General features: G+C 56.4%; 6 protein-coding genes across 6 annotated transcripts in view; 1 reads left to right on the top strand and 5 right to left on the bottom strand.

The window, feature by feature from the left end:
- PHYSODRAFT_530029 (hypothetical protein) overlaps positions 1-2980 on the bottom strand; it is a gene marked incomplete at both ends in the record, with an annotated part of 6750 nt that extends 3770 nt beyond the window's left edge. Inside the window, one exon of the mRNA XM_009539632.1 lies at positions 1058-2980. Within this exon, the coding sequence (XP_009537927.1) occupies positions 1058-2980 (1923 nt within the window). The remainder of the gene's footprint in view (positions 1-1057) is intronic.
- A 1275-nt stretch (positions 2981-4255) lies between these two features.
- On the bottom strand, positions 4256-9887 carry PHYSODRAFT_443056 (hypothetical protein; the record flags this gene model as incomplete). The annotated part of the gene is made up of 3 exons (XM_009539633.1): positions 4256-5320; positions 5414-9169; positions 9231-9887. Coding segments are annotated over 3 exons (5478 nt in total), but the record flags the coding sequence as incomplete, so codon positions are not given.
- Positions 9888-12851: 2964 nt separating this feature from the next.
- Positions 12852-14870, bottom strand: PHYSODRAFT_384750 (hypothetical protein; the record flags this gene model as incomplete). The annotated part of the gene is made up of 3 exons (XM_009539634.1): positions 12852-13833; positions 13942-13980; positions 14074-14870. Coding segments are annotated over 3 exons (1818 nt in total), but the record flags the coding sequence as incomplete, so codon positions are not given.
- A 329-nt stretch (positions 14871-15199) lies between these two features.
- On the bottom strand, positions 15200-16855 carry PHYSODRAFT_341336 (hypothetical protein; the record flags this gene model as incomplete). Its single annotated transcript, XM_009539635.1, has 1 exon — positions 15200-16855. One exon carries the CDS (start codon positions 16853-16855, stop codon positions 15200-15202), a length of 1656 nt encoding a protein of 551 aa, XP_009537930.1.
- A 2524-nt stretch (positions 16856-19379) lies between these two features.
- Positions 19380-22307, top strand: PHYSODRAFT_252530 (hypothetical protein; the record flags this gene model as incomplete). Its single annotated transcript, XM_009539636.1, has 7 exons — positions 19380-19788; positions 19883-19941; positions 20407-20665; positions 20713-20889; positions 21043-21125; positions 21171-22010; positions 22065-22307. The coding sequence occupies 7 exons, from the start codon at positions 19380-19382 to the stop codon at positions 22305-22307; spliced, it is 2070 nt and encodes a 689-aa protein (XP_009537931.1).
- A 288-nt stretch (positions 22308-22595) lies between these two features.
- Positions 22596-23383, bottom strand: PHYSODRAFT_307122 (hypothetical protein; the record flags this gene model as incomplete). Its single annotated transcript, XM_009539637.1, has 2 exons — positions 22596-23125; positions 23176-23383. 2 exons carry the CDS (start codon positions 23381-23383, stop codon positions 22596-22598), a joined length of 738 nt encoding a protein of 245 aa, XP_009537932.1.
- Positions 23384-23460: the final 77 nt, after the last annotated feature.

The raw sequence follows: 23460 nt of genomic DNA on the forward strand, positions 1-23460 counted from the left end.
GGTCGGGCACATCGCAGCGCTTCTTCAATCCGATGAAAGCACGGAACTGGGTCAGAACTTCTGCTATACTGCCGTGCCATATCGTAGTGTCAACGATGCCGTACGTCAACGAGTTGCTTTGGCACAGCGTCATGATCGTTGAGTCGAGGCCTGTGATGGAGCTCAGTGGATGCGGGAAATAATACGTAGGCGAGAGGGGTTCCAGGCTGGCACACTGGAGAGGAATACCAAGTCGTTCGGCAACGTGTACATGACCAAGCAGCAGCGGATGCCACAACAGCGCGTCCGCCCGAAAGTGCACTCCAGAAATATTTGTGCCGCTACCATGCGGGTCGGATCCGTATGCAGCGGGCCACAGCGAGTACATGAGCTCCTTGAACGCTTGAATAGCACCAGCACCCAAGCGTCCTGGTACCGCTGCTCGAGCTGCATTTTGACTATCGTACACAAACTTTGCGAAGTCTTGGATACTGTCGGGGGCCCCAGCAAGGGGGTAGAATTCAAGACCTCGGGCCATAATCTCTGTTCGGAACCTCTCGTTAGCAGCAACGCGAACCCGATGGCCCTGCTCCTTGAGCTTGATGCCGATTGCGACGAACTGCTTCACACCGTTGTCCCAAGTACCGATAGCAGCAAGGCTCACGTTCATGACTGGAATCTTGGAGTTCGATGATTTCGGCGACTTTGGTCTTCTGTTGTTGACGTTGTTTAGAGTGATTGAGTCGGCGTACTCGATTTTCCCGCGCTGGTACGACGCGTACGCCTCCCATTCCGCGATGATGGAGAAGTCCACAGCATTCGACGAATCGCTTGATATACCTAGTGCCATCTTGACTGTCCCAGCCGATGTGAGTCTGGCGGAATAAAGCGTTATGACTGGCTTTGTGCCCAATTCAGAGCTGGACGCCTCGCTCGTCTTGTGGATACGTGCGTCGCCACTATCCGATATCGAGAGATTGCTGCTGCTTCTGTTTGCGTCGCGAAGAAGTGCCTGTTTACGTGGACTTGAGACTTCACCGCAGACTGGGTATTGCGATGCGAAATTCTGAGCATGAACGATGGCCTCGTAGCGGGCGCAGTACCGATGCCTGACCGAGTGTTTCATCCGCCTCAGCATCTTCTTGCGGTCTTTCCTGCGCGCGAAAATGACGATGTCGACTGCATTTGGGCTCATCGCCAGGCAAAACGTGTCGGCCAAACCGTTTTGCACCCCGAAGGCCGCCATGATGTGGCGGTCGAACACACTGTTCATCTTGCGATGGCCTTCTTCTCGTTTCGCGTTCTTCCTCCCAGCGACTGCGCGGTCAGCAAAGAGCACAGCTCCATGAACCGGGCGCCAGAGCAAATAGTACACACCCGCCACTGCACCCTTGACGGCACCGACAACCCCGCCATAGATCAGTCCTTTCGCTGGCTGAAGCAGGACACCCGTCAAGCCGCCAGTCAGCTCGTGTGCGAACACAATAGCTCCCGTTGCGACGCCCTTCAGTAGAGAGCTGGGCCCACGAGCGGAGTAGTCGACGCAGTGATAGCGCACGAACTTTTTCTTGTCGTTTTCCGGACGTTCCCTGACGACGAATGCACAGCGGTCGCAGAGTTTGATCCGGTCCTGGACACTCCACTGGGTGGCAACGCGTTGGTGATCCAAGTCGCACCACATTTCTTGCGTCGGAATGTGGTGATAAAAGCTGCGGACAGCCTCTTCCGCTCCATCTTCCTCCATCATGAGTTCCCCCAGCACTTCAGCTCGCTTCCGGAGTTCTAAGTTTTGGAGATCTACGAAGGCCTTGCACAGTATCTCGGTCGTTAGTTGTGCAATAGGGCAAGGCGGTACACCCACCCGAGCGCTCACGATGGCTTGCCCCCAGAAGGGTTGGTCTCCGAAGAACGGGACGATGAACGTGGGCTTCCCAGCGAGTAGGCCAGCGGCGGTAGTTCCCGCTCCGCCATGGTGAACAACAGCTGATACTCGGGGCATGAGCCAGTCGTGCGGACAATTGCCGATGAAGAAGACGTTGCTAGGGATTTCGAGGTCGCCGGCCATGTCGCTCCAGCTGGACTGGATCAGCACTCGCACATTTGCTTGTGTGGCTGCTTCAATGATCATCTTGGTGGTTGCTAGCGGGTCGGCTAGGACCATGGAGCCGAATCCAACGAAGATAGGCCCTCCATCGTTGCCAAGAAATGCTTCGAGCTCTGGGGATGGAGAGTACACGGACTCAGGACCCTTGAGGGTGACAGTACCGATGACGTTGTACAGATCCCCCCAATCTGCTGGCTTGGGTACGAGCTTGGGACTCCACATGAAGGAGTGAGGAATGTTCAGGTCCAAGAGTAACTCAGAACCGGAGTCCCCGTTGCGGATAGGATGCAGCTTCAGCACTTCGGTGCGGAACTCATTGATGATCCCTTCCGTTCCCTGCCACATGATCATGTCCACGAGTTTGTACGACAGGTAATTTCTCTTCTGCCATTTGCCAGTGTACGCCAAATTGGACAGCGGGTGAGGGAACGCCATCGTGGGCACCCACGGTTGAGGAAACATGATGTGGAGCGGGACTCCAAGGCGTTCGGCGACGTGCACGTGTCCGTACGATACGGGGTTGGCGATAATGGCTTGAGCTCTAAATGGCTGACCTGGTACCCCAGGACCCCCGCCGTCCGGGTCTGCTTCGGACACCGCCGGCCACGTGGAAAAGACGATCTCGTTGATCATCTGCATGTTGCGCGGCACGTGCTCAGTGATCGTCTTGATCTTCGTCGGGATGAGGTGCCCTCCCGTCTTGACCATATACGCAGCGAGCTCTTTCGGGTCCCCTCCCAGCGGGTAGAACTCGATGCCGTGGCCCATGACGAAATCTCTGTACACCGCGTGGGTGGCCAGACGTACGCGATGTCCATCCTCTTGCAGCCGCAGTGCAATCGCCACGAACGGTTGAACGTCGCCGCGGGTGCCTACAATGAGGATGCAGATGTTCATCAGCGGCGGCATCAGCAGCAACTCGTCCCTGTCATCGTCGATCGAGGATTTCTTGCTTGGTTTCGGCGAGGTGGACGAAGGAATTTCGTGTTGAGAAGCGTCCGAGTGGGGCGTCTGCAGGTCGATGGCATCTTCCGAGGCGAATTCCAGCTGGATGTGTCCTTCTGAGTTCTGATGGGCGATCGCTGCAGCGTGAAGTCCGTCCAGGTCGTTCCCTACGAACGACTCGATCCTTGCAGACAAGCTCGTGCGCGCTCCTGCGTCTGAAATCCGGCGGTGCATTGTACGGAGAGAATGAATACGGATTCCAGGGGACTCAACTACTCTACTAACCTACTAAGCTAAGCTGAGCACGTGCAAGTTGGGCTGCGTGCGTGAACAACGGTCAGCTAAATTCGTCTGGCCGATTGCGCAGTGTACGGCGACGTCAGATTGCCATAACCGAAGTTTCCTTGTCCACGCATTCGTGGCATAATGCAGTGACAGACTTTGGGCCTGTCGGCACGGGAGGTGAATGAATCAAAACTGTATTGTACCTAGTCTTTAGAAACTCAAGACGATGGATTTGATGTGCACTGCTGTTTCCGCGCTGGCTTCGTCATCGCTTGTGGTTGCTTCCTCGTCGGCTCCATGCGGAGTTTCAATGATCAGACGTTCACAAACCTTTGCGAGGAAAGCTGTGTAATCCGATGAACTCCCTTGATCATCCGCGGATGTCGTTGGGGCAAGAGCAACAATATCTGCTGGGACGTCGGGCCACTTGAATTCCCTCATACCCACCAACAGCTCTGCCGGTGCGAAAGCAGAACATACAAGCGCGGGTTGGGCGCCTTGTGCAGTCTGGGCACTGCTGACAAGGCGGAGGTGAACAGAGAAGTAGTTGCCACCCTTGTCGCTCGTCACGCCGAACCACGAACACAACGTAGCTCTATCGTTTGCGTTGTCTTGGCCAATAAGCTGTGTCATGCACGCTTGAGCTCGCTGTTCATCAAACTCCAGTGTCATGGTAAAGCTCGCAGCCCAATCGACAACTCCGTCGGAGACAGCAGACACTTTCTCAATGCGAACGAAGGAGCAGATGTGCGTCATCACGTTGACGCCTTCCATACTAGTCGACCCATTGAGCACCTGAATCAGCTCGAATGAAGCTGGCAGACCCAGGATCGCACGAAGCGTAGGCTGCGATAGTCTCAGCGAACATCTTGAACTGCTGGCGGGGTCGTAAAGCTCGAGACGCAGCCATACTTCAGTGCCTTGTGCAAGAAAAGCAGACAACAGGACCTGGTCGTGCCCCACAGCTCGAACAGTCTTGAATAGCCTCTTACTGTTGCTTTCCGTGCTCGTCGTGTCAACCAGCGAGCACGAATAGTCTGATAGCACTAGACGATCCCCGCGCCCGTCACTTCGCTGCTCAACGTGCAGGTATTCCAACACCATCATCGCCAGCTTCCGACTCCTTGTCTTTTCCCTATCCAGAATTTCATCAGAGCTTTCGTCCTTGTAGACTATCGGAAGCAGCAGATCCTTGTCGTCACCGACAACATGGGCCAAATCACTTCCCTCTAGCAACAGCGAAAGCCTCGCACTGGTTGCACACACGTACGCATCGACGCGTAGCATGACGCCCCGATCTCCAGATCGCTCGGCCAAGTCAAACACAGTAATCAGTGTGCGACCGCAGCCGGCCAGTACTTTAGACGTCGTGAGAACCTTGACGCCGCGCGCTCCTGCAGTTCCATGACGCCGTGACTCATCAATGAGCTTGGTAGCGTTAACGCTCGAGTCTCGCTCGAACGTTTTCGTCACTGGTGTCGCCTTCTGCTTGGCGTACAGTCGGTCCCGCAGGAACGTCACCTTGAGGCTTGACCCTCCATCGACTTGAGCGTACAGACGAGCAAGAATGATGTGGCGGATCAACCCGTCGATGGACGTTGAGGCGATGAGAGCGGCTTTGTCGGGGCCGACGACCTCGCGTAGATCTCTATGGCCACGGATTTTAGCAATCGCTCGACCACTGGAGGCAGGGTGATACACGTGGAATTTGATGCTAAACGAGTCACGCTCCTGCACGCGATCCGTTGGCGAAACGAGTGCGGGTTTCAAGTCTCGAAGCACTTCGGCGCGCATAGTAACACGTATAACCACGTAGAGACCGTTGGCCCGGTAGCTGCCCCGATGGACAAGCTCTTCCGTGTCGTAGCTGTACAGCTTCCGTCGGCGCTTCCCTCCCTTGGTATTATTTTCTTCGCGTTCTTCTTCATCGTCGACTTCGTTATCACTCTCAGTCGCTCGGTCATCCAGTAGGTGAGTGCACGAAACCACAACGACTTCCTCGTCTCCCTTCGTGCGATCCTGCAGGCTGAATCGTTGCAGCTCCTCTTCACCTCCAGTATTTTTCGTCTTGTACGAGCCAGCGCCGAGCTGCTGGGCCACTTCAGTCGCCCAGAAGGACCCACACGGCAAGTGAGCGACCAGGCAGCCGTCGTCACCGCCGCCACCATTCGGATCCCATCTAAAGTAGCGGTGCACGAGGTGTCGACTGATGCTCCTCCGATCAGCTACAGACGCGTGTTGCCACGTCGATTCCATGGGCAGACTCGCTTCAACCTCGCTTTCGTGCAGTACCAGCGTCTGCTGTACGCACGATCCAGGCAGCCAAACTCGGTATCGAAGAGCGTCACCACCTGAGTCCACCCTTGCACTTAGATCCACTACACTGCCTTCCTCGTTCGGTTCAGGCTCACAAAGCTCGGCCTGTACATACGTCCGCACGACTTGTTTCTTCGTGATCCGTTGGTGAGGGTTCTCCATGACTCGCAAGACACACGGGAACCTCGCAATGATGTGGCGCCTCAAGCGATAGCAGCTCATAACATCCACGTCCTCCTCCGTTGGTTCTTCATCCACGTCGCCATCGCTCGAGTCAATTTCTTCGGGTTCCTTAGTTGCCGCTTTCGCCACGCAGAACCTTCTCAACAATACGCGCTGCAACTGGGTCGGTGTGGCATGTCTCGATAGATGCAGTAGCTCCTGTGCAGCACAACCAGATAGACGAATGGTGTGACGAGTGCTAGACACAGGAGCATAGAAAACTGCCTGGAAGTCGCCGGCTTTGTGTCGTTCAATAAGCGTGAACACCCAGCGCTCTCCCAATGCAGCACTGGGCAATCGTACAACACGTCGAAGCAGCACGCGTCCAGGCGCACCTTCACCGGTTCTCACACTGAGTCTTAGTGTGGACGGCGCTCTCGGTTGGAACTCTGCCTCCAGCATCGAAGTCCGCGTGACGCAGTACAGGTGAAGTCGGTCAAGCAGGAGCGCGGGGATGCGAGAGGACGGAACGAAGAACCGCCGAGCTTGAGCTGCCGACAGTCGACCGAGCACGTTTTCCAGCTCAACAGCCAGCGTCAAAGCTACGGATTGGGCGAGAGCATTCTCTGAGTTACTTCCGTGTACGAATGCGTCCACCTGAACATGTCCGCGAGCCAGCTCCGCCATGGTGACCATGACCAAGTACCCCCCCAGGAGCAGTACCCGTCGATACAGCCGCACTGCGTGAGGGCGCACCACTAATTCGTACGGACTGGGAGGCTCAATAGACTCCGGAATATCTTCAAGCCTTCGTCGTTGCAGTAGACACAAGCGAGCGAGACGCGCGTACATTTCACTGTGTGACTGTGGCGGTAGTTTATCCGCTCTGGTTTCTCCCCCGAGAGGCATCGCAGTAGGAGTCAGCAACTTGTCAATGTCGTCTTCGGAGATGACTGTGAACCAGCGCTGGCCCGAGCTTGGCGAGTAAACGCTCGCGAAGATGCGCCTGCACTCGTGGAAGAGCGACACGACGCATCTTTCTTCCTGGTCGACGCTCTTCTTCTTGAGCGCTTGAGTCGTGACATTGACGCTCGAACTCACCAGCAAATGCGCCGTGCGGTACACTCGAACGTCCGCCAGCACCGCGTCCATGAGCTGCATCACTGCCGAGTCTTCTCCCGCCCCCTCCTGCGCATGGTCCACAGGGCAATTGTCAAACACGACCACGCGCTCAAACAGACCAGGGATCGGTTCATAGCGAGTGATCTCAGGTGCGAGGCAGCCTGTGCCGTCAGCCGCGATCAGTCGAGCGGTCTTAGTAGCCGACTCGACCCAAGCCGCCAGAGCGAAGAGCAGTCTGCTAGGGGATACTTGGGACCTCGCGACGACCGCATTCGGCCACATTTGATGGCGTAAGTATCGCTCCAGTGCTACCAAGTTCACCGGCGGGATTTTAGTGACATCCACTCGCTGTAGTTTGGCTCGTAAGAATGCTGGCTGAGCCAGAAGTCGACGCGAGAGTCGCCAACTAACGGAACTTGTGGCGATTTCACTCTGGGAAGGACCTTCATAGACCTTCCCAGGCGTCAGCAGGACGATTACAGCCTCCATGACCACCACCAACGCCGGGTTCGCAGCAGGAGCCAAGTCCCCGAACCCACTCTTAGCCTGCTCTATCATTTCCTGGGTAATGGCGCCCTCAGCTAGCTCCAGTCGCAGCCGTGTAGTCCGATCCAGAGCTAATTTCACGTCCGCATCGACCATTCGACGCTTGATCTCCTCCTGATAAGCCTCTTCCAGCTGATCAAACCCTTCTTTCGGTCCAAACAGGTCGCTGCGGTTCTTGATGGTACCTCTCAATAGCACGCACATCGGTGGGGGGTGGATCCCGCTCTTGATAGTCGCAAAGCAGCTCAGAAAGGCTCGTTGAGTCACATCTCGAAGCCCAACGTCACCTTCGAGGATGACGCAGTGCCCCAAAGCCACGGCGTCTCGAATAGCGTTGAAGTCGAACGCTTGAACGTTGTCTTCAATACCCAGAGACCTCCTCTTGGGCGCTGGAGGACGCGTGATCGTAAGGAAGAGCCCCGGTAAAGCTGCTTGAAGCTTCTCGAGTATCACAGTTCGTGCCTTCTGTGGCACGTCATTAGCCACCAGCAGCAGCAATGGACGAGGGCGATGGAACGGATACCCTCGTGCTTGAACGAGCTCAACGGGGACAAATCGTCGAGCCAATTCTTCGTCGCTGTGGTCGGCATCTCGTCGCTCCGTGACTTCGTGCTGCGCTTCTCTCTTGCTCAACGTCCGACTAACCACCAAGAACGGGTTGGTAGACGATGCTGCGGACTCTAGGAGATGCTGCAGCCGCGCAATGGCTGCGAACGCCGTCGTCCACTTGAAAATCGCCACTGCAGCTCGCCAACCTCGTGGTATTCGCTCGAAGGTCTCAACTTTAAAGTCCAAATCTCCAGTGTACGCTTCGAGCAGCGCTAAACCAAGGCGCGACTCTCGTAAATACGGAGTGGAAGCAGCGACACCCGCAGCTGCAAAACCCCCTGAAGAGAGGCTCATAGACGCTCGAGCTGCTCCAGCGGCAGCGTCTGCAATCTTGTGCATCCGTCGAGTGACACTCACACCACAGCGCAGGAAGCGCGCAGCCTCCCGCCACCTCGTACTCGGAATATCCCATTCATCATCGGCTTCGCTAGTGAAGATCATCAGCATCCGCACGAGGCCAAGCACCAGCGCAGGTAGAGGCGGTTTATCCCCAGAAGGAGAGGAAGACTTGATCCCTGTCTTCATGAGGCTCGGAAACGCGACCATCTCCTGACACTCCGCTGCGAGCTCTTGTAGTGCCACAGCATTCACGGATTGAGCCGCAAGCGCGAGTTGCAGTCTCCAGCCCACGAGCTCCCGGATCTTGGCCATCCGAACGCGACCGAAGCGCCCTCGCATGACCTTCTGGATCTTCTCAGCCGAGGTTTCACGCAGTGTCCGTCTCCTCCTCGCCGCTGCTAACCTTCGCGCCAGATAGCCTCGCGCCACTCGCTGCAAGTGCACGGACGCAGCATTGTTCCAGTACATTTTGGCGACTCGCCGTCGGACGAGGTACCCACGAACTCCCGCCTGGATGAAGGTGCTGGCTACGACGAACTCGATCTTCATCTGCGCGAAGGTTTCACGCGCCAACATCCCGCGGACGAACTTCTGGATCTGAGTCGCGCAGAAGTGCTGGACGAGAGGAGCGGCCTGGTCGTGCTCGAGCTGTTCGGCTGCAGCCGCAGCTCGAATCGCAGCCTGCTCTTGGTCTTCGCGTCGCTGCTGCTCTTGATTCAGACTCGCAACTTTTGCTTGACCGGACTCTATACGCTTGGCGTGCTGCTCAAACACACTAGAGAGTTAGTAGTTGTCGTGCCTGATAGCAAGTGAGTTTACTTACGGTAGCGTCCTTGACGGCCTTGTGCTGCGCCTTGAACGTGTTGAGCAGCTCCTCCTTCTTGTGGATGTTGACCACTTTGCTCTCGTACATGTACTTCTTCTCCTCAAACTCCCGCCGAAGCGCTGCCAACTCACGCCGAGCTTGAGTGATAAACGTCCGCAATTCTTCGCCGTACACCTGCAGCTCCACGCAGCTCTCGAAGTAGGCGACGTCCATATTCTTGCGCTCCATCTCCTCCCTGAGCGAGTCCAGTAGCACCCCCAATTGGGCGTTCGCTTTGCGCTCTGCAGCCAACGCTTCTTCCAGCTGAGCTCCTCTAGCTCGTCGTCTAGGCGGCGGAGGTCGGTCAAACGACCGCCATTCGGGCTTGGAAATGGGTCCCAGCATTCCTGAGCGCTTCTTGGCGTGAAATTTGCCCGGGACGTCCGACTGCGAGGGATCTCCTAGTCGAAGCACGTTGCCCTCTGGGTCTTCTGCAGTGTAAGAAGACGAAAGCGTTGACGGAATATTATACGCGTTGCCCGACAACTCGACCATACTGAATCGACGCTGAGCCTCGTCCTCCGGCACCACTCGACCGTGGATGTCTCGCGCGTACCGTCCAAACGCTGCTTCTTCCTGTAGGACCACCACTTCCGCCTCATGCAGGCGAGCCATGTCCACTTCTCCGATTTGCGATGGTAATACCGAGCTGTACTTGGTCTTCCCACGTGGCTGAACTCGAGACTTCGGACGGAGCGCTCCGACCTTCGACGGGGTGTTGGGGACCAGCTCTTCATCGTTGATCACGCGCGTCTCGTACGGGGTCTTGGCTCGCTTCCGTTCAGCCAGAGCGTTGGCCAACGCATCAGCATCTGCTGCTGTTGGTTTCTCGTCCTCTCCGTTCAAATTCCGGAGACTTTCTCGAACAGATTGAGAGCGCTTGCCCCCGACTTGCAGGAATCGATTCGAGTCGGCCGTGTCACTTCTTGGCTGCTGTTGCTCGACGACAAGTTTCGCCCGGCAGTCTAGGTTGAGAGGTAGGATGAAGGGGTTGCGATGGAGGGTGAAGCCCAGCCACTCGGTGAGCCCCGAGTGCTTCTCCAGGAATTCCAGGTCGGACGCGAGCTTGAGCAGGTAGTTGATGCCGTTCCACTTGAACTGGTCGGATTCGGCCGCTTTCTCTTTGGTCCTGTGCCTCTGCTTGTAGCTGCGCCATGCTACAACCGCCTCCACCGTCTCCAGAGTCACCAACCGCAGCAAGTCCAAGACATCGACAGTCTCCCCCAAGTGAGCGCCGCTAATGTGCCCAGCAGCACTAGCTCGACCTAACCGTTGCAGGTAGCCTTCACGCACGAGGATGCACTTCAACACCTCCAACTCCTACGGCAATAGAGAGCTGTCAAGTCAACGGTAAGAAGGAGTGTAGCAGCTTTAGTATTCGTATGCACCTCTCCTGAATCGAGCTCTTGAGGACCTGAGTCGTTTGCAAAGGTGACGGATGAAACTCGAGGCAGCGATACGCCCTGGTAGCACATGATTCTCAGCCTGGGCGCCATATAACTAGCAATTGAATAGTTCTATATCTACGATGTGCTAACCTTGCCATTTGCCCCCGTTCGAATGGGTTTCTTGGGGGAGGTTTTCTTGGCTTTCTTGATCGGTGGGAACTTTGGCGACGTGGTGGTTGGAGACACTGGCGCTGGCCTGCGAGATGGGGAAGTCACTGCGCCGATGGATCTGCAGATTCATAGCATTTCGTCACGTCAATATTGCAGTGCGCCATGGGACTACGTAGCTAGCCGTTCGAGTAAAACTTACACTTTAGGTTTGCTGCTGGACCCATTGGCTGCTGGTCGGGGGCGGTCCATGGAGGCTCAGGCCACCTCGGCGCTCGCTCGACTCCCTCCTCACTGCGTCTTCTACAGTCCGTGGCAACGTCGAGCTGCGCGTGGACGCATCCGGCCGGATGGATGTGTCGCTTCGCCACCAGTTTCAACTCGACGGACTGAATTAGGTGCAGGCCTCATCAAACCACAGCTCCGCTAACACACGAACAGAGGAGCCCAGTATTCGTGTTGCAATCGGCCGTTAGTTGACCCTTTCTGTGTCTTTCCTACCATCAGCGGATGGTGCTATTCGGTCTCGCGTTGAAGGTTCCGATTCCAGATCAATGGCGTCTTCAAACTCCTCGTCGCCCTCGCCATGTAGAAGATGGCTCTCTGCCGTTATGTGGGCAGCGTCGTCAGCATGGAAATCCACTTCAGAGGCGCAGGAATTGAACGCCTCCGACCAATCCGAGACCTCGCACTCCGACTCGCGGTTATCTTCGAGCTCTTCATCCTCGAGCTGCGTGGTCGGTTCATCGTCTTCTTCTTCTTCAACTTCGTTGACTTCCTCCTGTGATTCTTGCGGCTCACCTGGCCACGTAGGGAGATATTCAAGTAGCAGCAGTGGAGGAGCTGGCGAGACCACAGAGGCACCGATTATTTCGCGTCCAGGGCTCGCGGAGGCCGGCAGAATGGCGTTCTCTGCTTCGTGAACAGAAGTGACGTCTGCACGAAACTCGACCATGAAGACATCGCAGCTCATGGCAGCGGTACTGCTGGTCTCCTCAGAAGGCGAAACAAAGTCGCTGGTATCAGTAGACAGTGGCTCGTGCTTGGCCTGCAGGTAGTCGCCACACTCCTCACTGGGTGTCGGCTCGACCTGCAGATGGCAACTTGGTTCATGCTCGCTTTGGATAACTTGACCTTCAATAGTGTCACTAGGAGGGGAGAGCACAGCCTCATCTTGCACCTCCACAAGCACGACTTCACCCGGTTTGCTTTCTTCTGTGGTGGGAAGCATGAAATCGCCGAGGTCGATGTTTTCAAAGTCGTCAGTAGAGTCGTTATCAGATGGGCTGTCGACTTGGGACGACTCCACTTGTTGCAGTGGTTGCACTTCTTCACCAGAGACATCGTGGACCTTTTCCGGAATATCGTCAGCTTTAGTTTGCTCTGCACATTCGCCTTCTAGACCCGTAGGTGCTGGGGTCTCTGACGTAGATGTATCCTTGGGCGTGTCAATAATCGTAGAAGGAGAATCCTCCTCGACGACAATAGCTCGCTCCTTCATTTCATCAGCAGCGCAGTACGGCGACACCGGCGATTCGGACACATCCGTCGATGGTTTCACTAGCTCTGCAGCCTCATCGCTCTCTAAAGGCAAGATTTGTTCATCATCCACTGCTTCGGAAACCGCAATAGACGGAGCAGTCTCAGTGACACGTCCAAGCTCTTTCACAGCCACTTCCAATTCCAGCGTCAGCACTAGCGAACCACTCCTCATCCCACTCAATGACTTTGTTTGGATGACCGTGTCAACCGCGGCCGCTTCCTCAATTGGAATCTCGACTGTTTTTGCGGTCTTTTTAGCGCCACAAAGTTGTTCCGGCCCCGTGCTTTCATCGTTTTCCGGAATCCTGCTCAATTCTGGCGATCGCACCTCAGTCTCGTCCGGTGCGACTTTCTCGGGGCTTCCAATCGGAGCGAGCGAGACGTTCTCGATCGGGTGTTCCTTTACCAGCTTCAGCTCCAGCTTCGGGTTGGCAGTGCCGCGTTTCGACGTGGCGGGATCGGCTATCAGTGGGGTTTTCGCTTTCCTTGCGCGACTCTCCTCCAGGTATTGACCAGCCAGCACCTCCAGCTTGGCCATGCATTTGCCCACATAGAACTCAATAGCGAGGCAAATAGTGCTGGCCTCGGCTGTTCGGAAGAGGAAGTCCTGCGTAATTGTATCGCCGGTGGTAGCTCGAGGGGTGCCTGGGGAGGCTGGCGCAGGACTCCGACACTTGAGCAGACAGCACGTGTACCCCTGCTGGAATACGACCGACCACTTCTCGAGATCCGTGTAGTACCAGGAGCTCAGCTCGACTTCCGCCTCATGTCCCGTGCAGAAGGAAACTCCATGGGACGAAATCTCCAGCGAAGTCGCCTCGGTCGGACACGACTGGCCCGACATCGCCTGCTTCACCGGGAAGCGCAGTATTTTGTCCGGAGCGATGGTTGCATGCTTCTCCACGCATTCGGAGAGCACGTTCAGCCACACCTCGTACTCCTCAGGCTCCGCCGCCGCAAACGTCCACGTCCGGTAGAGCGTAACCACGTCGAACGCGTGCATTGTCGAAGTGCTAGTGCTGCTACCACCACGACTGACTGGACTAGCAGCGGATACCGGTCGGATGCAGAGCACCGAGCTCAGATCGATGACTCGTCGCTCCTTCGGGGTATCTGTCATCCCGGGGCAGTGCGTAATCTTGTCGTAGTAGCAGAGGAATCCTCCCACGGGGGTCTCCAACAGAACGACGAGCTTGGGGTGCCACGCTTTCCGCAGGTGGAAGGTGCGAGCGTTCTGCCGCTTGAGTAGCTGACCTTGAAACTTGAACATCTTCGCATAATGCGTTGACTGGAGTAGAGCTGCGAGAGCTTGTATAGTCTTTGAAGGCAGCGGCGCCTTGCTACGAGACAAAGCGGCCATTTGACGCAGTAGCGGCTCGTTTAGCGCCGACGAGAGACACAATGCGTGGAGCTCGCACAACCCGTTTGTGGCAACTCGCGACATGCTTGGATTGGTGCGTAGACTCGGGTTCATGTTGCTCAGCTCCCCCGAGTTGATCATCACATTCGACGCTGAAGCTTCCTCCGGCTTGCTCCCGCTTTGGTCGTGGCTTTCCGCGAGGTTCTCACACCCAATGACTCGACAGCAAGCGTCGATGCGTTGCTTGAGGCTATCAGCGTCTGTAAAAAACATCAACACACTCGCTCTTCGCGATCCAGAGCTGATGTCCGGGATCGGTGCTGTGATCTCGCTGCTGCTGGACCGAGGAGTTCGGGTCGGAGAGGCTAGCATCTCCCGGAGAGAGGCGTCCATGTACGTGCCGTTCTTGAGGTACCAGATCGCCTCCCGAATGTACTGGGCTTCTAAGCTCTGGAACGCGAGATAGCTTGGCTGCTTTGCGAGTTGATGAGTCGTTCGGAACCGGAGTTCAACTCGCGTCCCCGCCACTTCGCAGGACTCGAGGTGCTCGTATGAGTAGGAAAACAGGCACGCACTGCGGTCGTGACAGTCGGGTGATGGGAATACGCGAAGGTGGTGAATCCCAAGCGTGAGTCCCCGTAGATCACCACTAATGGAGCAGGTAAAGCCGAGGAATCCCGACCGAATGAACTCCACCCCCAAGCGCTCGCGACTCATTGCGTTCTTCACTGGCTGCTCTCGTCGCAGTAACTCTCGTCGCTTGGACATGGGCAGCATCGACGGCTGACTGGACCCTAGAGACGCTCGTCGCTGCTGGATCGGCGAGGGCAAGTTCTGACCTATCAGAACTCCGATGTAGACTTGCTCGGGCGGCTTCTCCAGGTCCGGGAGCGCCAGGATTGCAGTGAAATGCGCCTCAAGCTCTGTGAGTACAGGGAAGACGAACGTCGGGGACGTGGAGCCGTCGTCCAGCACAAAGTGCACCGACTTCTCGCTGTGGTCCCACACGACCTCCTTCATGACGCCGATAGGGGACTGGAACATCATCTTGTGCTGGTGGACTGTGATGGCGTGAACGGTCTCAGCGGAGACTCCGAGGATGATATCAACTGGTGCTGCACTCTCCGGGGCTGTACGCATTTTCCCATGGTAGATCGACGGTTCCTGGACACTTGGATTCTCGCTTGGAGTGTACGCGTGTAGACGAGACCCCGCCCGGCTGGACTGAGCTGCAAAGGAGCTCCTCATTGTCGTCTGCATCCACGACACCCTCACACCAGGAGGAACCACAACTGTCGAGAGCTCTGGCAGCTTCAGCCAACGCACGCCCTAACAATAGCGTGGGTAAGAACAGCGAAACGATCACAAATAAAGTTAATGGTTTCCGGATCCAGCCCCAGCAATATACCTGTAAAGCACTTCAAGACAACAGCAGACACATCAGACTCTAGGTAAGTAGGCAAATCCATTCAATCGTCTTTGCGCTCTGGAACTATGAAGACGCTCGAGAAGCAAGCGTTGAAAATCCGCTCCGCGCCCTGGAAGTACGGAAACTGGAGCCACATCATCACCAGCAGCTTCGCGTGGTAGAACAGCGGGAGCCACCCGATCTCTCGTCCGATCGCGGTGATGAGGTAGTCGACAGTGACGGCCACGCTGAAGTACGCGAGCCACCACTCGTAGCGCCGCGTCCGCTTCTCGCCCAGCACTCCGATCGTGACGTAGGCGGGGAATCCGAAGCCCATGAGCGAGCAGCCGCGAGACGCCACGAAGCCTGGCGTGAACATGAAGATGAGGCCGAAGAGCGCCGGGCCCTGGGACCACAAGTCCTTCGCCAAGTGCACGTGTCGCTCGGGCACCACGCGGAACGATACGAGCAGGCGGATGAGGAAGTTCGTCTTCTCTTCGGCATCCGCGTTGACTTCCGCCTCGCGCTCGTGGATCCGGTTCGCGTACGGACTGATGAGCGGGCTCAGCATCGTGTAGAGAGCGATGTCGCCACGCGTGAACGGCGAGTGCATCCAGATGAGGAAAATGTTGCAGAAGTGCAGCGGCACCGTGAAGAAGGACGTCACGAAGGCCGGCAGGAAGAGCGTGACCATGCCGATCGAGCACGCCGCCACGGACCAGATGACCCAGTACTTGAGGCACGCCTCGTACGCCCTCCACTCGTAGTCCGGGATGCTGATCTTCTCAAACTTCTTGATCAACTCACTGGTGGCTTCTGGTCTGGACGCGGGTGGGGTCGTCTTGGTGTGCTTCGGGTAGAGCCGCTTCTGCCTGATGACTCCGATCGTGTGCAGCAGCGGGTAACCGACCGACAGCAGTCCGAACAGCGGCTCGCTACTCAGCACGTCCGTCATGGGGCGCGGCAGCCAGTAGAGCGCCTCGTAGCTCAGCGCGAAGAACAGCACATGGGGCAGTAGAATCGCCACCACGCGCCACTTGGCGCTGAGACTGGCGACAAACGCGCGGTACCGGAGCTCCAGCAACCGCCGCGTCCTCACGTACTGCACGCGCGCCTTGTGGAAGTAGCCCTGACGCACACAGACGACCAGGAACAGCACGGACAGCGCCAGGATCGCCTGGTGCAGCGGGTCCATCCTGCTCACGTAGTCGGCCGCCACTTTCGACGCAGCAAGGCAGTGGGGCAGCGCCGCCTCGCCCACCACAGCCAGACCCTGCAGTAGCGGCACTGCTACAAGCATCAGGAAGGTCGCCCAGAGCTTTAGGCATTGGAACGTGGCCACAACGGCCGCCTCCAGCGCCAGACCGATGGCGCCCCAGTCCGTGGGCTGCGCGAAGGCGGCGGCCACCTCCGACGCATTGAAGGGGCTGCTCAGCAGGTCGCCAGGTAAATACTGGGCCAAGAGGCTGCTTGTGGAGGGCAGCGCGTCCTGCTGCGCACGAATTAGACGGGGAATTAGAGACGAGTTAGGCGACGGAAGATACGGCGGTATCGGTTGGAGGGGGATTGCGAGGCGTACAGTGAGCACGGGCACGGGAGAATCAAGCGAGGGAGAGGTGGCAACCTCCTGCTGTTGGGCCTGCAGCTTCACGAAGAGGAAGGCCGCGCTGAGCGCCGCTAGCGGCGGCAGCAGGCGCCGCAGCAGGCCGCGCAGCATTGTTGCGACGAGTCGTTGATGTATACGAAGTAATGGTAATACATACCAAAGAAACTTCATAAATTACTTGAATGTTACCTTATGTACGATCGTGATGTTGCGTGAACGTATGTTAAAGAGGGCAACATATCTGAATTGGCAAGGCTGGGGACGCATGAATGTGAACGCTGGAAATTGGCAGGCTCAACACCAGCAAGAACGTTATGCAACCTTGCCATTGACTAGACCACGGCCATGAGAGTGCTGTAGTGAGCAAACTGGGCTTTACACACTACATTCATGCATGTCAATTTCAGAGCCTCTTCGTGCAACGCGCAACTTTGTTTTTAGTAAAAGTACTTTTAAGTGAAAATATGTTTTAGCAAAGTATCTTGAAGCCCATATCACTTCGGATTATACTGGGAACACCCGAAGAATGAGGGGGTGGACAGCTCCCAACGTATTAGTTGGACGCGTAAGCGTAACCTGGCGCAACCTTCGTGCTACCCCAGCCAGAAGGATATCGACCGAGCAGGTTCAACGGCAACTTTCAGCAAGACAGACTGAGGCAGGAAATGCACGTCAACATCAACAGCCCCATGCACCAGCTTCAGAAAGTGAACTGCGGCACGCGCGATATTCATGGGTGTGGCCCCGCAGGGGCCACGCCCTTGAATCACGCGGGCCACAGTCATCACGGCATTTAGCACCGGTACCAGCACCAGCATTTTATTCCACAGGTGTTCCCAGCCAAGTCGAAGACGACCTAGTTGGCGCCAATCCTCGACGACATATCCAAAATAATGTTGTTTCTGGACCGAGAACTGACCCACACATTAAACGTAGTGTTAATTAGTGCGAGGGGTTATTACGAAAATAAATGCTTTACAAAATAACTGCTGTTTCGCGATCTTGGCATGATTTTTTTTCGTTTGAAAAATAAATTGAAACATAAAAACAGCCAGGTAAAAAAGCTATGTCAAACCTATGTTTTGAACATCACGAAACGAGATTTGAGAAACGTTAAAAAAAGACCAACCAGCAGGCTAAGAGCTAATCAAAAGTCTTAACGATACCGATTTGGACCAAGGAAATGACTGCGGTAGTCACTCCACTTAGTGCGGGTTAGAAGTGAAGATCTCTTCAAGCCGCAGCTCAGCATCCACTATCAGCACCGTTAACCCAGTAGTGCCTATAATTACGCTGATCTTGGAAACGAGCACGCTCGACAATCAATCCGAAGGAGAGACCGACTGCAAACCTGGATCTCGAAGTAGACACACTGCTACTACTGTACACAGTTTACATGCATCGTCGTTCGGGAATAACGCCGCTCAGAGCTTCCAAAGCGGATGTTGGGGCTTCGCTGCTTGCCACGGTGCGTCGCCGCCTTGCCTGCGCGCACTGCCTGACAAACGCCGGGCTCTGCTTCAAGTTGAACAAGCGTGATTTGAGGACTCGCGGAGCTGCTGCTTGGTCTTGCGGCTGGGTCAGGCGCCGAGAAGTCTTGATCGAGCGTCGGGTCAATTATCGGCAAGCACAGCGGGCTCAGTACGGCCGGGGTGACTGCAGCGGTAGCTCTGGAGCTCGTTCAGCGTTACGATGGCTTTGTTTTGGGCGTTGAGGGTTGAAGCCTCGAAACCGGAGTAACTGAACCTTGTCGCGTCGATGAGCTGGATGGACCAGAGGGGGTTGAGCGGCTCCACCGCCGGTGTCGCGGAGGGGCGTACGGCGTCGATCGCCTCGACGGAGCTGGACGCGATGGCCAACAAGGCTCTGTAGACCTGGATGAGAGTGGAGACCCTTGTCCTGCTGATCGTGGCAGGAGCGTGTGTCGTGGTGTAGACGGTAGCGCGGGACCCGAAGATGTAACAGGGTTACACGCACAAGTGGCTACAGTCACTTGTTACTCTAACAGATGCGATGTCTGTTAGAGGTTCAACACTTCCTCGACCTTGGTGTAAGGTACACCAATGGCTACATACATTTACGACCACCATGACGGGTGGTCCATAGAGACTTAGGATTCCTATTGGCTGAGAGAAGCATCTTTTAGCCAATGAATGACTTGTATATTAGCAGAATCCTGCCAATCAGCCGTTGGCAGATTCCTAGTTTAGAATATTACATTTTGAGGAAGTCAGAAACATAAAACAAAAATAGCAGTTCTCAGCTTTTACCAAAACCCGCTACTTGGAGTCTTTATCTTGTTTAAAGTATACTCGTGGATCTCGAGTATACTTAACACAAGTAAAAGAAACCTACGCTTCCTCATACACGTGCGCATACGTGTAAGCCGTAGTAGTGAGCTATGGTAGGCCCACTACACACTTAGTGCGGGTTAGAATTGAAGATCTCTTCAAGCCGCAGCTCAGCATCCACTATCAGCACCATTAACCCAGTAGCGCCTATAATTACGCTGATCTTGGAAACGAGCACGCTCGACAATCAATGCTAAGGAGAGACCACCAGAGCCACTTGCTCTCATCGAGTCCACATTCAGGATGACAAGGTCAGGCTTGTCATCTTGGTTCTTGCAGTGAGCATGAACCTCACTGGGGGCTGCAGTCCTCAGGCAACGTGTGCCGTCGTGAAGACCGAGAATCGCATGGTACGCGTGCGCTTCACGTATGAAGATCAAGAGTTTGTCGAGACCTTTATTGTCCTGGATCTGAGCAGCAGGACGTCGCTGCAGTCGATGCTAGTACGGGGAGAAATCGTCGGTGAGGCTGTGCGCTTTGTGGATCCGGCCGTGGAAGGTCCTTGCACGGCCGTGTTGAGCCTTTCGCTGAACGGTATCAACTACACTTCGACGCAGAGCCCGTTGCAGTTTACGTGTTATGTGGAGCCGATTCTGCGTCGGATTAACCCAGGGTGGGATGCGATGGAAGGAGCCAATGATGCGCTGGCGCTGGAAGATGGAGCACACCCGAGACTTCGGCTGTCAATTGCTGGTTCGCTTCACCCTCCAGGACGAGAAAGAACCAGATGAGAACGGCATTGTGGTTGACGCGCAGTTCACCCCTAACTCTGCCGCTTCTGCAACAGCAGATGGCGCGTTGCAGTGCGTGTTCCCAGCCGCGCTTCCAGGGTTCTACGAGCTCGAGGTGAGTCTGAACGGGCATCGCCGTCCTGCAGCCTGCCATGAAGCACGCCGTGTTGAGAGCTCACTTGTCATTTTTTACTTCTGCCAACCAGTAAGAACGCCAAGCTACAACCGTCTCCTCAAAACACCGTGAAGATCTCCGCGTCAGCTTTGATCGGGTTCGGGGCTCTTCTCCACGTTGCTGAAGTTTCGGCTCAAGCGTTCGCAGCTCCAGCCTCGGTGGCGATCTGCCTGTCGTTGGGCCATCGGATGCACCCGTGTCGAACGAGACCATCTCCAGCCCTCAAGCCTCTTCGGCAGCACGGACTCCGTCCACCCCCATCGTCGGTGGTGGTGGCAATTCATCGATGCTTGGAGCCTCGGAACCGCCGAGCTACCTGGTTGAGCACACGGACGCCATGAGTCCTCACATGTACCTGGATTCGTCGGTGATCAAGAACTGCGCCATCCCGACCAACAACTGTAGGGCAACATCATCGCGCACGACTCGAACGCGGCCATCCAGCCTATCTGGCCGAACCCGTACTCGCTGCAGATGGTGGTCGACAACGCACCCTTCGGCATGTCCGTGAGCTACCCGTATCGCAACCGCTTCAGCGGCAGCAGCTCCGGAAACAACGGCGCCGTCAAGTTCTACGCGCACGGCCAGGTCCGCGAGTTCATGTTTTCTGCCGTCGAGATGCAGCAGAAGCCCAACTTCCAAGTCGTGGACTGGGCCGATCAAGGTGTGACCGTCAAGTTTTCGGCCACCTCGTGTCGGACCTCGTGTCAGGCATGGTGTACACGTCCATGAAGTACTCGGGGCTCACCCCGCGCCTCGTGTCGAGTGCTGCGATCTCCAGCGTCAACGGCCAGCCGCTTGGTGGACAAGTGCGCGGCTCCAAGTTCGTGATCGCGTACAACTCCGGCCAGAAGTGGGTGGTCTACGCACTCTCGAGCGACGGTCGCAGTGAGCAGGAGATCACTCTGACTGCTGACGGCAACATTGCACTCAAGAGCACTGCACCGTTCGACTTGGCAACGACTCCTGGCTGAGCACAAGTCCTGCGTCGTGCAGGCCGCCACCGTGGATCTGCACGACGACAGCTCCTACGCGTTCAAGTGGAAGACTGCTCCGTTGGTCTGCTGCACTTCGCGATGAAGCACCAGGTCGAGTCCATCGACACGAGCGCCGGGGCCCGCAAGGTGGACGGCATGATTGCGTACTCGACGACTCGCGGGGCGTAACAGGCTTTCACGACGCCGGGCGGCTCGGCCGACCCTGTGTGGGAGATCAAGGAGACCCAGCCCGTACCCAAAGACTTCTACCCGGTCCGCAAGATCGCGTTTGCCGTGGCTCAGCAGCAGCGCGTCCTCGACCACCTGCGCGAAGACATCAACGCCGCGTGGTCCATTCCGCTTGACGGCAGCTACTACTTCAACGGCAAGGCTGCCCAGAAGTATGTGCTTGATCGCGAACGACGCGGCCGTCGAAAGAGCCTGCTGAACACGTGCCTGACCAAACTGCGCGGCGTGATGACGCCCTTTGTGTCCAATAGCTGGGCCAACAAGCTCCAGTACAACCAGATCTACGGCGGCATCGTGAGCTCGCAGGGCTTGAAGACCAAGGACCTCAACTCGGACTTCGGCAACACCATGTACAACGACCACCACTTCCACTACGGCTACTGGGTCCACGCGGCGGCCATCATTAACCGCCTCGACCCGACCTGGAGCGAGTTCGGTGGCCAACCTGCTCGTGCGCGACGTGGCCAACTACGACCCGGAGGACAAGTTCTTCACGCGCTTCCGCTTTTCGACTGGTTCCGCGGCCACTCGTACTCGCACGGCGTGACCACGTTCGCCGAGGGCAAGGACCAGGAGAGCACGTCGGAGGACGTCAACTTCGCCTTCGGCATGTACATGTTCGGCAAGGCGACCAACAACGCGGCGCTCGAGGCCGTCGGCAAGCTCATGACGCGCGTCAACGCTCACGCCATCAAGGCGTACTTCCTCATCGAGGACGCCAACCAGATCCACCCGACCAACTTCCGCCTCAACAAGGTCACGGGCATCTTTTTCGACAACAAGGTGGACTACGCCACGTGGTTCAGTGCCTAGAAGCACTGCATCCACGGCATCCAGATGATCCCCGTGTCGGCCGTCACCGAGTTCGTGCGCACTAAGCAGTTCGTCAAGGAAGAGTGGGAGCAGGTGCTGAACAAGGAGACGATCGTCACGCGCAAGGACACGTGGCTCTCGCTGCTGTACGCCAGCTTCGCCATGGTGGACAAGCAGCGCGCGCTGGGTGTGCTGCAGAAGGCCAAGATGGACGACGGCCTCTCGCGCTCCTGGGCGCTCTACATGGCCGCCAGCTTCGTCGAGTGAGTGAGCGAGCCCATTGCCGGCCAAAGAACCCGCCGCTTGTTGTGAAGACCATCGGAAGGCTTCCGAAAAGCTTAGACCATCTTGCCAGGAGTGACACGTAATAGAGCTCAACACGAGGAATCATAAAACTAAATCTGCTTCAGATTGACTAGATTTGCTGTGCCAAAAGTGATACCTTTCCATCCAATTCATGTAAGTACTCCGGGTCACCTTGAATCCATCCAACCGCACCAAATATCATGCATAACTTGAACCGATACTTCCGGTCGGCCACTGCATTGGGCTTAATTAAACCCAAGCATACTTTTCGTTGCAGAACCAGTGAGGAAGAGCTGTCGTCTTGCTATCGTCCACATTTCCGCGGCGAAACACCATGGCATTCGACAGCGAGAGCTTGCGTTCCGCCACTTCAATCTGAAACTTCTCGCTATTAGCCAGCGCGTCCACCAGGCGGGCGTTATCAGCTTCCAGGAACTTGTCCAGCTTATCATCCAGTACCAATGACTTGAGCTCAGTGCTGCTGTTGTTGTTGTCGACAGCCTTGGTGTTGCGAGGGTGGTCAATCTCCAGTGTAGCCAACTTGGACGGGTGGCACTTCCAGCCGAGCTTGTCGTAGAATGTCGGTCCGACGTCCGAGTAGAGCCCAGAGATGAGAGCTTGGGGCAGCTGCTCCAGCTGCTTGGCCACTTCGGTTAGGAAGAAACCCGCAAGGCCGCGCTTCCGGAACTCCGGGAGCGTGTAGACCGAGCTGATTTGGTACGAGAAGCCTCGCTCGATCTCCCCGAGCTTCGACGGTAGACGCAGGGGAACCGAAGGGTCTTGCAATGACAGCAGAGCAGGTCTCGACCGGCTACTACCCCCGAATCACTTGAGGTTTGGGGATTCTCCTCAGTTTTATCCACGAGGGCCCAGAAGAGAGCTCCATCCTGGGAGAAGCGAGTGGCGCGCTGCGCTTCACCTTTCTTCTGCCATTGCTGCACGTCGAGCAGCGGAGACCCCCAGTGCTCATGACCGTCGGTCTTGCACTGCACCTTGAGCGCCTCCTGCGTCAGCTGCACCACGCGGAACTGGGACATCGTCGAAATGGGGGGGATCCCAGTAAAGTACAATCCACAAGCTGGTGGAGAGGAGAGCAGCAAGCAATGGACGGTGC

The sequence above is a fragment of the Phytophthora sojae genome (assembly GCF_000149755.1).
Source record: "Phytophthora sojae unplaced genomic scaffold PHYSOscaffold_13, whole genome shotgun sequence".
In the NCBI taxonomy this organism is placed as follows: domain Eukaryota; phylum Oomycota; class Peronosporomycetes; order Peronosporales; family Peronosporaceae; genus Phytophthora; species Phytophthora sojae.